We start from the raw sequence: 16,305 nt of genomic DNA, 5'->3' as shown, positions 1-16,305 counted from the left end.
ACTACTTTTGAAAATTGAAATTGTTTTCTTTGCTTAGAAAGTAAGATGTTCGTTCAAGTCGAAAAGCAAATATAGCATCTGACAACAAAATCAACGTCTACTGTTATAGTTATTTGTATGTGCGATGTAAAAAAATAATTTTATTAACGAAACATGCAAATACCGATTGAAGAAATCCATTTTACAAGATGCGTAATGTGTGACAATAAGTTTGCGGTCAAAATGTGACAATTACGATCTGTAATTTTTCTTACTTTTCACTTAGAACAGTTGAGATATATTACAATCGTGTATACAATCTAGATATGAAAGATTATTCTATTTTCTGTGATTATTAGATCGCATACTTTGGGAGAAAAAATTGCAGAAAATATTTTTCTTAACTTAATTTTTCTTAACTTCAAAATTATAAAACGAACGATGTTGATGCTGACTTAAAGAATGGTTTAACTATTACCAAGCGTTGAAGAAGTTCTCTTGTCAATCTCTATCGTCATTTTCATCATTTCAGATAATAAAAAGCGGTTTACTGTTTTGTTATATCGTGAACAAATTTGGAATCTTTATAGAATCAGGGACAGAACAAAGTGTATTTTGTATGTCATTAAAACGTGTCTTTTCTGTTATCTGCGTTCTTTTTCCAAATTTAGGTAACTCATTAAGCATGAAAGAGAAGTGTTCTACAGAGTGGAGAGCTGAAACTTTTGAAAACGGCATTTTAGGCAGCGAGACAGTTTTCCATGAACGCGGCTACTAAACACGGCGCGCGCAGACTGATTGGCTGCGCTTATAGAGCTAGACCTTTTCAATCGGAGCTCGGATTTTATGTCCGTTGTCGGGGTAGATGACAAAACGCCTCGTCGACCGCAAAATTATCTCCCTTTCGAGCGGACAGTCCGGCCGGCCGTGGAAGGGCCGCGTTTATTGCGTCGCCCAGCGACATTTCGCGCCGCTCGTTTCTCTTTCCCGCGCTTTTTTGACGGATCGCCCCGACGATTTCCGAAATTGTTTCGGCCCTTGAAATATGGTCGCGGCCCGGCGAAACGATCGATACGGCCGCTGTGTTCACGCCGGAGTCACGTCTCCGGTAACCAAGCCGTGGACTGAAAACGATGCCTGCTCGACGAAGATTCAGAGACGCGAGACGGTGGACGTGTGCAAAGTATCTATAAAATTATCCGCGACTAATTTACTCTAAACTATACGTATCAACAGCTAACGTCGATAATTTCAAACTGACTTTGAATAATACCGCTTCTCGGGTCGATAATACAATGAATCCAGAAAATCTCCGCATACTTTTACGATTTTACAATGTAAGAAAAAGTTATGCAACAATAAATCTCGGATCAGTTTAAGCCTTGGAGCTGTAACATTTGTTATGCATTATTTATTTTCTTTGTAACACAATTGGACACATTTACGTAACGTTCTACGATATAGAACTTGAAAATTTACTAAAATTGTATTGCACCAGGTATCCTGCAGCTTGGGTAAACGTATCAGTTACTGCGTAAATAACAAAATATAACTAAAAAGTCGATTGTATTATTGTTTTTCTGTATTTTAAACGAGTTTCATGAATACAATAGTTTATTCTTTTGTTAAGCATCATTTTTATATTTTTCTCTATCGTCTATATTATTCGTCAGTATAATTATACAGAGTGTCCCAAAATTATGGTATTTCCGGGAAATGAGGGGTTCCTGAGACCATTTGAAGTAACTTTTTCCTTAGCGCAAATACAATCCGCGGCTTCGTTTACGAGTTATTAAGAAAAATCAGTGACCAATGAGAGGCGAGACCAGTCGGCGCGAGGTGGGCGCGCCAATGAACGGAACTGGGCTTCGTCCGCTCGTTGGCTCGGCCGCTTTGCATCAGCCAAGCTCGCCTCTCATTAGTCGCTACTTTTCGTTAATAACTCGTAAATGAAGCCGCGGATTGCGTTTTCGCTAAGGAAAAAGTTACTTCGAATGACCTCAGGAACGCTTCACTTCCCGAAAATACCATAATTTTGGGACACCCTGTATAAATCGCGATGTCTCTGAAAGTCGTAAATACGACATAGACGCTGATTTGAGGTCCCCGATCAATTGTATGTGAAGTTGTGAAAATGGTCTGTCACCCGACAGTCAAATAACTGTGAAACCGTGTCTTCCTCATTGCAATTGAAAACTAGTTGTAAAGCGATCAGAAAATTCCGTCAGCTGTGTCTGAAGGAGAACCTGTCTCGATGAAATGGTCGAACATTTCGACTTCCGCTCGAGGATGGAAACAAATTTTCGCGCGCAAGTACCTCGCAGCAAGGGGGACAGAGGTTACCGTGGCGAACAGAAGATCGATTCTTCCGGTGGAAGTATCTTGTAACTCTGCTCGGTAAACTCTTTAGGAAGCAGGAAATTGTTAGTCCGTCGCGGAAGAGTGGGCGGAGGAAATGATCGGTAGGTGACGCCGATACTGGAAAACACGGCGGGCTCAGAACGGGCCGCGCCAGTCATCCGCCACGAACGATGACGACGATGCACAGTGACAGCTTTTTTTCAAAAACTTGTAATTTTCTCGTCAGGATGCAATTTTCTTAGTATATAGCAGCAAAATGCCATTTGAAATTTGAAAGCGACGTGCATAGTTATTTTAGATAGAGATACAAATCGCCAAAGTTATCGAATTCTCGTGTTTCGTATTACATATCTTAACCCCTTGACATACAAATAAAACGGAAGTTGATGCGTCCGACCTACAGGCGGCCCTCGACTTTCGCACATTCTACTTTCGCACAATTCGCTATTTTACACATCTTAAAAAATTCAACTTTGTAAGCCTTAGCTGTCGAATGTTCCCTCGGAGCGGACATCGTGAGTCAAGCAGGGTGCATTGTAATTGGATGCCCCCTCTCAGGGGACCTCAGACTTTAGCCATCAGATTACAATGTTATTCCGATCGAGAGGATTAGACTTTGTCAGTTAAAAATATGAATGAAGCCTTTATGCGTCTAGACAAATTTTTAACTATTATGGAAGAATGCGATCCCAATGGAGAACGTATGTCTCAATTACGTAGGGCAATACAAAAAGACACTGCGTGTTATAGAAATCTTTATCACGAAATGAAAAAAAAAGGAGGTACTCAAGTAACTCTTGACAAGTTTATAAAGAAAACACCCGAAAGCTAAATAAATAAATACTTTAAAACACCGTTTTTGGTGCATATTTTTGTAGTCTACTTTCGAACATTCAACATTCGCACACACTTTCAGGAACCAATTGTGTGCGAAAGTCGAAGGCTCACTGTATATTATTTAATTTGGCTCAACTGAACAGTTATGCGCAAACTGAGAAAGAGAATGTTTTATTTTGAAATTTGGATTACTGATTTATGAATGTAACTTTGTTATTGGTACTGTCGCGAGGGTGGGAGGGTGGGGCGTCTTGAACATTGTAAACAAACCGGAATCGACGCACGAGTGAAGCAACTGAGTAATCTATTAACCCCTTAACGCGCAGAAACGTATTAACACGGGCGTGCAAAACTGGCCAAAATGTGCAGACCCGTATATATACGGTCGGCGTCGCAACTTATGTCGCTAAAATGTTCAGATTCGAATATATCCGGGCAGTAAAAGTAACTTAATAAAAACCAAGGAAAACATTCAATTTATTGATATTCATCGTGTAATTCTGTATTGTAAGCTGTAAAGTTTGTTTATTTGGGATTATAAAATATGGCCTTTTAGGGTGACGCTTATAAGCATCTCTGACCTGGTAATTGTTTCTATCTATCTATATCCATTATTGCGTATCTAATTAGCGTTGGCACTTTTGTGAGTTTTGTTATGACTAATTTATTTATTACTCTCCAGTTATCTCCGATCTCTTTCTATTTTTTGCTTATTCAGGAATAAAATATGCACTTTTAGGATGGCACTTATGAACATTTAGTGTATTATTCGTGAGCAAGTCGTGAAGTAAAGTAGACGTTATCAAAGTGAATTTCTTCAAAGACAATTGTTTTTTATTTTTTACAAATATTATTAGTGTCAACATATAAAAACGTTTTTGTTTTATGGTGTATTTTTATAGAGAGTAAATTGGATTTTTAGTGTATAAAAGGTATGTTTTCTAATGTTGAAATAAGGAATGTTGGGCTATGTGCTGCACCTTGTTTTGAAATTTACCATACAAAAGAAAATTTTGAATAGTTTTAGTTTATTATATATTTTTCAGCTAATAAATATTATTATTATATTATTACAAATTTAGGTAAAATTAAATATTTTTCAGTTTTTTTTTCGTCTCCTCCTTCCCCTTCAAAATAGTAACTGGTAATTGAAAAACAGTACGATGGGTACAAAATTCGATCTGCAATGCGATTCAATATTCACTATAATTATTTATCCACTATTTTTATTGAATTTTTAGTAATTTTTGCATTTTTTTTACATATTTATTGAAATTAAGGTCCAAATATATATTTTCTTAGATAAAAAAAATTGATTTTTTTTGGTCGATTTTTTTTTTAAATTGTGCATTAAGGGGTTAATATACTGCACGAATTCCGCTGAAAACGGTTCTTGAGGAGTTAGACTCGTGAAAGTTTACAGTGGCACATGAAATGAATAACGACCCCAACTCGTCATTGTCAAGGGGTTAAAGATGGCAACAAAGATGTGTAAAGTTTATTCTGACCTTAACTGCGGACACCGAGTCTGACAGAATCTACTGCATGCATTGTTGCTTATTAATGTTTTTCCTTTTCTTTGTAAGTTTAAGTTTTCTATGTGCAACTGTGAAATATTTTACAATAAAAATTTGCAATACATGCTATATTTAATCTCTACGTAAAGAAATTAAATTACATTTCATTTCTAACATATTTTAGTGAGAGTCTCACAAACTATGTGTCCGTATTGTTTCCAAAAATTTTGATATCCACAATTAAGGGTTAACACGAATTACCATCTCTGATCAATTGACCGGTCTGACTATTATTGAAATTATGAAGATACTGAAATGTGATATAAAAATTGTAACAAATGTAAGTAAATTTCAGCTTGTGTAACCTTTATAAGGCAAAACGCATTACAGTCACTTTTAACTCTCGGCAGGATTAGTGTTAAATAAACCACTTGTAGAACATTTTACCATTAAAATATATATATTATAGAGATGAACTTCGCACGTAAGGGGCGCGAAATATTTTTGAATTCAGTCTTGTGCCCTGCTCCTCAAAATGTCCTAAATCGTTGCCATATTATAATATAATCAGTAGAGACAAAGTTGTAAAAGATCTTTTCTAACAAGATTTATTCAAGTAAGATGTCAATTATGATATATCCAGTCCATTTAGTCCATTTTTGCTTATTTCGGGAGTTTACTCTACTCCAGTTACGTAATTGCAGTAATTTCTCCCTAATTCGCGGTCATATCGCGCACAAAAATGGACAATTTGCGAAGAGGAGATACGATTATTTGAGCCTTGCGGCTCGTTTTTATAGTTACCAATTGTTAACAACTTCGAAACCGAGACGCAAGGCTCGAATAATCGTACCTCCTCTTCCCAAATCGTCCATTTTTGTGCACAATCTGACCGCGAATTAGGGAGAAATTACTGTATAGTCAAATAGCGAGAGATTACTGACATTCCGGGAAAACAAGTTAAAAACAATGTTCTTTTTTTTGACAACACATTCAAATTGAGCAACCTCAAAAACATAAAAATCGTATGAAGTTACGAATTCTAACCAACTTTCTGAAAAAAGCTACCGCTGTGCGACGTGATCACGCATTCCTTTCGATGCTCCCTTCCCTTCTTTTTCCTCTCCTCCCTGTGTTCCGTTGCCCGATCGTTAAAGGCTGCCCGAAGAAATATGGTATTACGGTCGTTCCGTTGCTCATTCGTCGGATTCAATTCGCGGAGCGGGAACAGCACGAAATTGATAACGATACCGGTTGATTGCGCTCGCGATGCAAATTCTTCCCAGAGCTGATGGCACTTGACAGAATCCCATACGGCGTCGCGTTGCCGCTCGCGACTTGCTTCTAATATCTGCCAGATTTCCAACTTCCCGTTGCTTTTGACAAGCTCACAAACTCTTCACGCGAATTTTCACCGTCGCGCAGTGGTCTGGAAAGCGGTATTTCGTGACAGAAATCCTATTTTGAACTTCTGTATTTAGAGAAATTCGTGTTTGCTACAAGACGGTATTTCGTTAGAGTTTCAGAATCTAAATATCTTACCCCTTTCGCATGCAAATGAAAATAAAACTAATTATTTCCATAATTCGTTACAAAACATCAAAAAACAGGTTCGTATGGTACTTTAATGCTTAAATAGATTTCAATTACTTAATTGCCTGTTCAATAAATTCCAATGTATTCGGCAACAATTTAAAGTTTATAACAGTTCTAATTTCGAGAAGGTTTATAAAAAAAATGTTACAGAATGTTAAACTTGGGACTTCTTCCTCTTCTTCCCATTTTATAGTTCGTGTGATTTTGAACAATAAAGAGCCCGAGGTTTCAACGGCCGTGATCAGACATTTCTGATGATCTGGCAAAAAAATTTTCCAACAAAAGTCGATCACTTCTCTACAAATTAGAATATAAAAACTACGCGACGCTAATTATTGTACAAATCATGTAAAGATTTGATTTAGCACTTCAACCGACAAAATTTTAACGAAATCAGTTGACGTTGTTACGAGTTACAATAAATTAAAGATCACAAAAATCCAGGTTTTATCACGATATTGATCAAAAACTGGGAGAAATCTGCAGTTTTTTTTAAATCTTTCAACGCCTGTAGCTTGACTCTGGGTCAACCGATTTCGATCAAATTTTCTGCACGTATACAAGTAACCGAGATCTACGAAAGACATTTTCTAAATTTTTGTTATAGGCTCAGATGAAAAATCAAGAGTTTCTTATCTTTTTTTTGTCATCCCAAGTAATAGCCAAATTGAAAAAAAGTATTTTACTCAATGTTTAGTACACTAGTCCCTCTATCATCTAAACAAATTCAAGTCATTTAGTTGAGTTTTAAAAACGTTATTATGTTCTACGCTATTACACTAATTATTACGCTATTACGTTATTACGTCACTGTAACCCACGTTGTTCTATAGCAGAAAGTTGCGTGATACAAGCGATCTCGTAAGGAAATAAGAATACTCACCGTTGAAGGTGGCAGTTCCTCGAAGTCTTCTCAACGAATGACAGCCGAGGCCCGCGTAGAACGCCCGTTATTATCGCAGTTTCAGCGTGGACCTGGTCATTGTTGGGTTCATTAACGCTTCCCACGTTCCTCTGGTTTATTTGACGAACGATTAGCGGTGCCGATGGTCGAACTTGCTATCGCGCGAGAACGTTAATCACCTCGACCGCTATCGTTCGCGTTCGCGTTCGCGTTCGTGGCGCACCGTAAGCTCCGGATCGCAGAGACGGGAATCGCAAACGAGAATATGGCTGAATCGTCTTGACTCGCACGAGATCGAGAGCTGAAACGCGGGCACGGGCAAAAACAGAAGCACGAATATCATTACGAACTAGAGATAGTACTTAAACCGGTTAGCTGTGTTTGACGAGTATGCTTGTCACGGGGAAATGGCAGTATTTTGTGTCATGACGAGTATACTCGTCGCGCGTAAAGAGTAGCGATCATTGGCTACTTAAATTGTAATTTTAGTGAAAACAAAGACATATTCTCAAATTTCAAGATCTTTGGAATATTTCGAGGCCAATCTTACACGACCCGCAAAGTGCCATTATGTATCGTTTCTTGCTTTGCCGAATGCCACTCTGTTAGCAGCAATTTGGATGTTTAACTTTGATAAGTATTTGATTTGTCCTACGTTCGTCGTTTATTATGTATGTAGTATATGACTTTTAATCCAATATTTTAACAGCGACACTTGCTCCGCGTTTGACGATTATACCCGTCATCGCTTGATTCTCGTGATATAATACAAACAGGTGCGCGCTCTGAGAAGGAAGCGCCACAGCTGACTGGTTAATATTGTATTTATCATAGAAAATGTTCATTCGGTGACAGTTCGCCCTGGTAATCCGACACACGGTGCGCTCGCTCAAATGAAATAAACGCCAACTGAAAGAAGTAGTGATTTCGCAGGATAGGAGCGGTTCCGTAGCGAGCCCTAATTTCCCAAAAGTTCTGATCCCGATGGTTACGCTGCGAGTTCCCGGACCGTCGAGCTTTTCCAAATAGTTGTCAACATAATTGCGCTTCCCGCGTGTAAGTTCAGCCGACATTATCATCGTCGATTCGCGTGCATCGATTGTCTGTTACCACCGGGACAACTGAGATCCGGCGAAGTTTACAGTCTAAAAGCCAACAGTCACGAAGCTTATCGACTCGACGGAATTCCGCGAGCCTGATCCCGCAAGCTCGACGTATCGTCATCGTCGGACGCTAATTTCTCTCGAGTTTCGCCACCCGTTTCCATCCAACTCCTCTCTCTCTCTCTCTCTCTCTTTCGCTCTCTTTTGCCCCCCGCGTTTAAAACTCTTTCATTGTTTTCGTGAAAGTTGGCGAACGAGTCCCGACGGGCTGCTCCGAACGACACGACCCAATTTTCTGTAGCGCTCAGCTCGAGGTGTTCGTATCGACAGGTCCGCGATACGAGCCACCAAGCCCCTCTTAACTTTTTCGATACAAATTACGAAGTCGGACGAGCGCCCCCGGCCCGACAAGCGACAGTGCAGCCTGGTAATCTCCAATCGACCGGTCCTCTCAATCGGAACGTTCAATATTGTCACGCTAGACCGTGTACGGTAATTAACCGGCGCTTGGTCCCATCATTAGTACGACTCTGTAGAATTAACCAAATGACGCATCGGTTCGCGTTAATCAATTTGTACCGAGAATTTTTTGCTGGCCAGTTCATCTGCTCGCAATACAGCTAAGACTTGTAAGATACCTGGGTACCAAGGCTACCTATGGGATACTCGGGTAAACGAAAGTTATCTGGCTGTCCTATGAGATAGCCGAGTACAGTAAATCCTTCCTAATTGATGCTCAGATTGGGTAGAAAAATGGATAATTTTGTAAGAGAAGATATGATTATTCGAGCCTCGCGCTCATTTTTAGAGTTTCCGATTGTCAATAATTATAAAAACGTGGTGCAAATAATCGCAAATAATCGCATCTCCTCTTCCCAAATTGTCCATTTCTGTTTACAAGCCGAAGGACAATTAGGGAGAATTTACTGTACAGCTAAATCTTAGATAGGTTTTGTTGAAATTTTAGCCTCGAACAAAAATTAATCTATAGTTTACTTAGTACTAAGATACTAAGATATCGGTTTACATTTTCGTCGGTTCCGTCAGCGGGCAACGACGATGATGTAAACTGTATATAATAGATACCGCGATACATCATCACCGGTACCATTAGATACACATCGTGCCCTGACTGTTTGGGGATCCCAGCGTCACGTATACAATGTGAAACGCGACGAATAAAACGTCTCTGATTGGTGGATAAGACGAACCCAAGAAGGGTATAAAAGAAGCGTTTTTTCTTACCGGACTCTCAGTAGAGTTTGGTCGCTCGATCGTTTTCGCCCATATACCTTCTCTCAATAAAGGAATAAAATAAAGTCCTTTTAAGCAAAGAGTTAGAATCATATTCATTTTCATTCCATAATCCCAACAGGTTTATTAACACTTGCGCCAAGTTTCATAAATATCAGCGTGTATCCGTCACCGGGTTCTCTTATATTAGGTTGGTGCATATGAAATGTCGGATTCTCTTTACATGTGAACGTTTGTCTCCCCGTTTTCGTCATGCTTCTGTTTTTGGCGTAACCTCGTTTATGGTCGTACCGTCCATTGCCAGAGTCACATTTCAACAAAGAAGATTTTCTCAAAAGTGTTCCATTTTGTTATTTGTTTTGAACTCCGTAAGCAAAAGCTGTACGCAGTATAAACCAGGCGTTTGGGGAGGACGCTGTTAACGATCGAAAAGTGCAGCGTTGGTTTGAAAATTTTCGGTCTGCTGATTTTTCCCTACAAAGTGAACCGTGTGGAAGACCCAAAACGTCTGTGAAAAATGATGCTCTGAAAGCATTGGTGGAAACGAATGTGACCGGAGTAATTCACTACTCATTCCTTCGAACTGGGGAGACAATTACAGCCGAAAAGTTCTGCCAGCACATTGATGAAACGCATGAAAGTTCAAAAAATTATGCGCCCATCACTTGTCAATCGGCATGGCCCAATACTTCTTCGCGATTAAGTGAATTAAAATATGAAATTTTGCAGCACCTAGCTTATTCGCCGGATCTTTCGCCAACCGACTTTCATTTTTTTTAACATTTAGAACAGTATTTACGGACTAAACAGTGTGAAAACGAAGACAGTCTGAAAAATTCCATATTAGAGTTTATCCATTCTAAAGATCAGAATTTCTTCGAGACAGTCATTTATGCATTAAAATCTCGCTGAGAAAAGTGTATTGAAGCAAATGAAGCATATTTTGATTAAATAAACTGCTTTTGAAAAAATCTATGCAGTTTTATGTATTCACTTAAAAATCCGACATTTCATACGCGTCAACCTAATGAAACTTAGAAGTCGTCATCCGAGGAACCTGTGAGCCTCGAGAGTTCCACATCATCTGCTTCAAATTCCGCGCTGTTAGACTGTCGTACGCCTCCGCCGCTTTTCCATAGTAACTGGCTCGTGTTCGGTTAAATGTTTAAACGGTGTCCGTAAACGGCGGCAATAATCGCAGTCACGCGTGTCGATTAATTCGTCACGCAGCAGCTTCGTAGGCAACAGGCCGTCATAGACATGGGACAGAGAGGCAGCCGCGTCTAGTCGCATCTCCTCTAGTTTCGTCCCGTCTCGTTTCGTCTGGTTTCGTCTGGTCCCGTCCCGTCTGGTTGCAACCGCTTACCCAGCTCATGCTTGTCGGGTAAGGCTGTATGTTCCGAATTGTATATTAGCCGCTTATCCGATTCGCCGGTCTCTTCGAGCTGTTGCGACGTTTACGCCTTCGGGGCTTCGAACAGAGCCAGGATTTTCCTCGGGGCCGACGAACTTTGCCGATGACAAGGAGGGGATTTATGAGAGACCAAGATAACGCGAGCAGTTCGTACTAGCCGCGGCGCGTCTATCAGCGTCCTAGTACCTTCGCCCGAAAGGTGTATTTTAACGTCTGGCTGGGGTTTGTTGTTCGCGATCGACTCGACCGATAACATTTTTCGGAGCTGCCGCACGTTATCCGGGAGAAACGTTACTCGAGAGAAACGTTACGCGATTCTCCTTCTCCGATTTGCATACCACTTCGCTGGTTTGTGCGCGCGAGCAGGACAGAAGAGCCTTGGTCGTTTTTATCAGCGCGGTCTCCAGTTTAAGGGACGGAACTATTGTTTGGTTTCAGTAGCGCAGTTGGCACTGTCCTAGCAACGGGCAATTGCACCGGCTCACAATGCGGGGAACTGAGAGAATTGAAGTGTTTCGGACGAAAAACGAAATATTCTCGTGAATGTCCGAATGTTGATACATTCCATAGTAAAATTTATTCATTCTCATTTATTCATTCATTAATGGGTTATTGCTGTATAATAAGGATACATAAATAAATTAATACATTTTCGGAATATAAAAATTTGTAATTATATTTTACATGTTTCTTTTTTTTTAAATTATATATTATCTTCTGATCCGGTAGTTTCTGTTTCGGAATTCGCGCGGTTTCATTCGAAGACATCAGAGATATTGGACCGATTTGAATTCCCTACTTCCTGCGAAAAATCTTCGCTGACTTTTTCTGAAATCGTTAACTATAAAAAAGAGCCGCAAGGCTCGTATAATCGTATCTCCTCTTCCCAAATTGTCCATTTTTCTGTGCAATCTGAGAAATTACTGTAGTTCGTTTAAACTCAAGCTTAACTCGATGGAGGAGTGAACAATCTCCGAGAGAAGCAGTCGAATATAAACGTGGAGTTTTCCCTAATTAATTTCACGAGTCCCCTATTCAGGAAATTATAATTTGCGGTCAGCTGTCAATGTACAAGTTGTATAACAACAGTCTTAGCAAGGAAAAGGGACAGAAGTAAGCTACGTGGCATGGTGTGCTGGTCCTGTACGCGGCATCGTAGGAATCGGATTTTTCCGTGTCCTCGACGTTGCTGAAACGTGAAATTAACCGATTTCTCTGCGAACTTCTCAACACACATACACGCACACACACATGCTAGTGTAGAAAGAAAATATCGCGACCCTTACCTTAGTATCAATCGAATAGCGTCCTCGATGAACGAGTCGCCCGGAGGGCTCAATAATGTTTTCGCCTCGCAGATTGTTCTCAGAACGCACTGTCGTCCCGGCAAATTCTGGCTGAAACAAGAATCCATAGTAACAACACAGACGGCACAGCGACACCAGAATGACGTCACCGTCACGAGTACCTGTCTAGAGCAGCTTCGAAATTAGCGTACAATTCACGGCGGTGCCTTCGTTTGACCAGCCACGGTTTCCGGAAGAAATGTTTCTTCTTCGGGCTGTCCTGCGTTTGTATAGGAAAGATTGTGTCGAACTCGAAGTCCAAGTACCAGCTGCTGGGTAGTGGCAGTTGAATAGATTGTAGCAACGACACTGTCATCTGAATCATACAGGAAAGTGTATAGGCGGATAGGATTGAATTTTTTGACGATATGATGTTTAGAATTAACAGATATTTCTTCTGTTGGGCACAAACGAAAAATTTGTGAATTTTTTCACAAAAATCTATCTAATAAAAATTTGTGAATTTTTTCACAAAAATCTGTTTAATAAAAATTTGTGAATTTTTTCACAAAAATCTGTCTAATAAAAATTTGTGAATTTTTTCACAAAAATCTGTCCAATAAAAATTTGTGAATTTTTTCGCAAAAATCTGTCTAATAAAAATTTGTGAATTTTTTCGCAAAAATCTGTCTAATAAAAATTTGTGAATTTTTTCACAAAAATCTGTCTAATAAAAATTTGTGAATTTTTTCGCAAAAATCTGTCTAATAAAAATTTGTGAATTTTTTCGCAAAAATCTGTCTAATAAAAATTTGTGAATTTTTTCACAAAAATCTGTCCAATAAAAATTTGTGAATTTTTTCGCAAAAATCTGTCCAATAAAAATTTGTGAATTTTTTCGCAAAAATCTGTCTAATAAAAATTTGTGAATTTTTTCACAAAAATCTGTCTAATAAAAATTTGTGAATTTTTTCACAAAAATCTGTCTAATAAAAATTTGTGAATTTTTTCACAAAAATCTGTCTAATAAAAATTTGTGAATTTTTTCACAAAAATCTGTCTAATAAAAATTTGTAAATTTTTTCACAAAAATCTATCTAATGAGGCACAACATTTTGAATCTTTTTTCAAAATTTTTAGTTCAGCGAATCAAAAGATTTAGAGGACTATCTACTAATTTGATTTAAACCTTGCAACTACCCTTATGGTGATAGTATCGACTTGAAATGATCTAAAAAAAAATCAATTTGGTTAGGGAATTACATTTGACTATTTTATCCAGTTCTGTATAACCTTTGACGATGATTTTTATATGTATATATAAACTTAAATAATTTTTTTTTAAACATATGTTGGTTATTTAAAATTCATAATTCTATAAAAACCAACATATGTTACAAAAAAAGTTATTTAAACTTTTATATATAAAACTATATATAAACTACATATATATATATAGCAATAAAATCGTAAATGAGTGAAATTGACTCTCTTCGACAATCTATAGTGTTAAAAATAAGTTGTGGCGAAGTCGGTGAAGTATTTTCGAAAATTTTAAGACACTGCATATAACTATAACAATTTATGTTATGAAATATAATTTGTGTTTCCTGTATACAAAGCGTTATTGTTTACATCATAGGAAGTTATTTATCGGTAAATTATAATTTATAATTTAATTTAACAGAATAAGGCTGATCAAAAAATGAAAACACCTATTTTCAATCATGATAAAACTATAAGACATGTAACATTGTTTTATAAAAACTGAATGGAAATTCTTATTTTTATTGTATATTGGCAGAATGTACAACTACTTTTATTTCTTATTAATAATGCTTTGAATATCGATGCTGTTTTTTAATTCTTGTCTGTTTTGAAGTATTTTTACTCTTCTTCCACCACATTGAAACTTCTTTCCTTCGAAGTACACTTCGTTAGTCAGCAACCATCGATAGTTTTCAACAATATTTAAATCGATGGATCTCACGAGTCCGTCGATATACGTGGTTTTCTATAATATCTCATAGTATCGTATAGCGTATTGCAGTGTAGTGTAATCCGAAGAAAATGGAAAGGAACGGAGATGTTCCATCGGAAACGTAACGGTTTATCTCGTCCACAACATAAACATTTCGATTCATTTACGAAACGACATACAATAGAATGGACCTCCCTATTACGTAACAAGCTACACGATCGAAGCCGGCCCAATGTTTGCTTTAATCATACCGAGTGTTTCCGAACATGCCTGCAAAGTTCAAGACTGCCGGCAAGAAACTTGGCCTCTTCATTCTTGTCTCACAGACAAGCACCGCGCAGCGTAAATTTTTTTTTACCGGGACGACTACATTGCGATCGAAACTTTTGCTGAACCACATTTCTACGGATGCATTTTCGCGAACCGACCCGGCTGCACTTCTTCTCGTCCTCCGTGGACGCACTCGGAGGAGCACTACCAAAAGACGAGGAGTCGCGTCCAACGATTCGCGGACGTTTCTTATCGAGATTGAAGACACTTGAGCCGATCGTAGGGCACCCGGAATACAATGAACACCGGAATCGTGTGCGCACTTACCACGAAAGCGCTGCCCTTTGGAAACGTCAGCCGCCTGCGTCTGGAAAGGGTCTCCGGTGACCTTTGACCCGGACCGCTTAAGATGGTGTCATTACGGTGATACACTGGGTCCCCGAGGGCCAGCTCCAGGACCAGGATCTCGGCGAGAATCAGGACGAGCCACGGGGCTCTCATTTCTTGGAATTACCGACTGAAATCAGCCGTTTCGCGGAGCGGAAGACCTCAGACCTCTCTTGGGAGCCGCCGGCCGGAAAAGTTTTTCAGGGAAGCCGGAAACATCTTTCGCGGTTAACGCCGAGCTGCGCCGGCTGACGTTTCGCTCGCGAACTGATGCACGCCGAGACGGTCACGGCAATCTCAAGAATCGTCGGTGAACAGAAACGTGTTTGGCCACTGTGTTATCAGGCCCCGGTGGTTAGTCCCGAGACTCACTGTCACGCGACCACGGTTGACTTTTCTAATCAGATGCCTCCGAATGATTTGACCTGACGTTAGATGACCAAGACGGACGTCAGATCTTGGAACTGTTACGTCCTGCTCCATTTCTTCTTGTTGTTCGTGTAACTTACAAGAAGAATGCGAGGCCAACCGATTTTATTCGAACATTATACACGTATAAATCTATATCTCGTTTATTTTTTTTGATAGGAACAGATGTCAGTGGAGAACATTATTTCGTTGAAACACTGCAATGGGATAAGAAATGTTGTCGATTTCGTATTTTTCGAGATTTCAGAGTTGTCGGATTTTTTTTTTAATGGAATTACAGTAGAACTTTGCTCGTCGGAACTCCATTTATTGGAGCGAAATTTTGAGTAATGCCCGATCTAATTAACTTCCGCAGAACTCCTGATGTTGTACCGTATTTTGGTGTTAACTTCTTTTTACTGTCCTTTTTCATCTGACTCGATTCGTGGAAAGAAATATTTTGGAAAACTATTATGTTGTTAGATGCTGTAGACTACATCATAAATAATTTTTATCATTAAAATCTTTTTCTCGCAAATCGAGTCAGATAAGAGGCCACTTCTACAAAATACGGTACAATATTAGTGACTCCGCGTGATAGCATGCCGGCAATCTAAAGGTTAACAAAAATCGTAAAAGATCAGTTTAACCGTTGAACTAGCAAACCAGTCAAGATGACTGACTTCACATTTTTTTCTATTACATTTACTGGACTTATAAAACTGTTTTAATGAGAAATCTTTCCCTGAAGCCCTTTATCCAGGCGTATACTTACTAGAATCGAAATCGTACAAAGTTTGTGTAAACCTGATCTTGACATTGCAATAAAAGAATATACAGTGCGGACCGGAATTTGTACTACAATCGAGTAGGAGGTGAACTGAATCTTTTACAAAGATGAATAAACTTTAAAGTCGATTTTCTCGAAAATGGAGCACCGAATAAAGAACTGTTACACCAAATTTGTTTCTTAACAGTTTTCTATTCGGGATTCTGTTTTCGAGAAAA

General features: G+C 38.9%; 2 protein-coding genes across 2 annotated transcripts in view; both read right to left on the bottom strand.

Moving 5' to 3' along the window:
- LOC117227342 (uncharacterized) overlaps positions 1-7,301 on the bottom strand; it is a 35,767-nt gene extending 28,466 nt beyond the window's left edge. The window contains exon 1 of the mRNA XM_033482485.2: positions 7,174-7,301. The gene's annotated coding sequence lies outside the window, so the exon portion shown is untranslated. The remainder of the gene's footprint in view (positions 1-7,173) is intronic.
- A 4,313-nt stretch (positions 7,302-11,614) lies between these two features.
- Positions 11,615-15,181, bottom strand: LOC117227281 (uncharacterized). The gene is made up of 4 exons (XM_033482403.2): positions 14,830-15,181; positions 12,434-12,627; positions 12,252-12,362; positions 11,615-12,154 (listed from the first exon to the last, which is right to left on the bottom strand). The coding sequence occupies exons 1-4, from the start codon at positions 15,001-15,003 to the stop codon at positions 12,022-12,024; spliced, it is 612 nt and encodes a 203-aa protein (XP_033338294.2). The 5' UTR covers positions 15,004-15,181; the 3' UTR covers positions 11,615-12,021.
- Positions 15,182-16,305: the final 1,124 nt, after the last annotated feature.

This window comes from Megalopta genalis, chromosome 8 (assembly GCF_051020955.1).
Source record: "Megalopta genalis isolate 19385.01 chromosome 8, iyMegGena1_principal, whole genome shotgun sequence".
NCBI lineage: Eukaryota > Metazoa > Arthropoda > Insecta > Hymenoptera > Halictidae > Megalopta > Megalopta genalis.
This window is presented reverse-complemented; position numbering and strand designations above follow the sequence as displayed.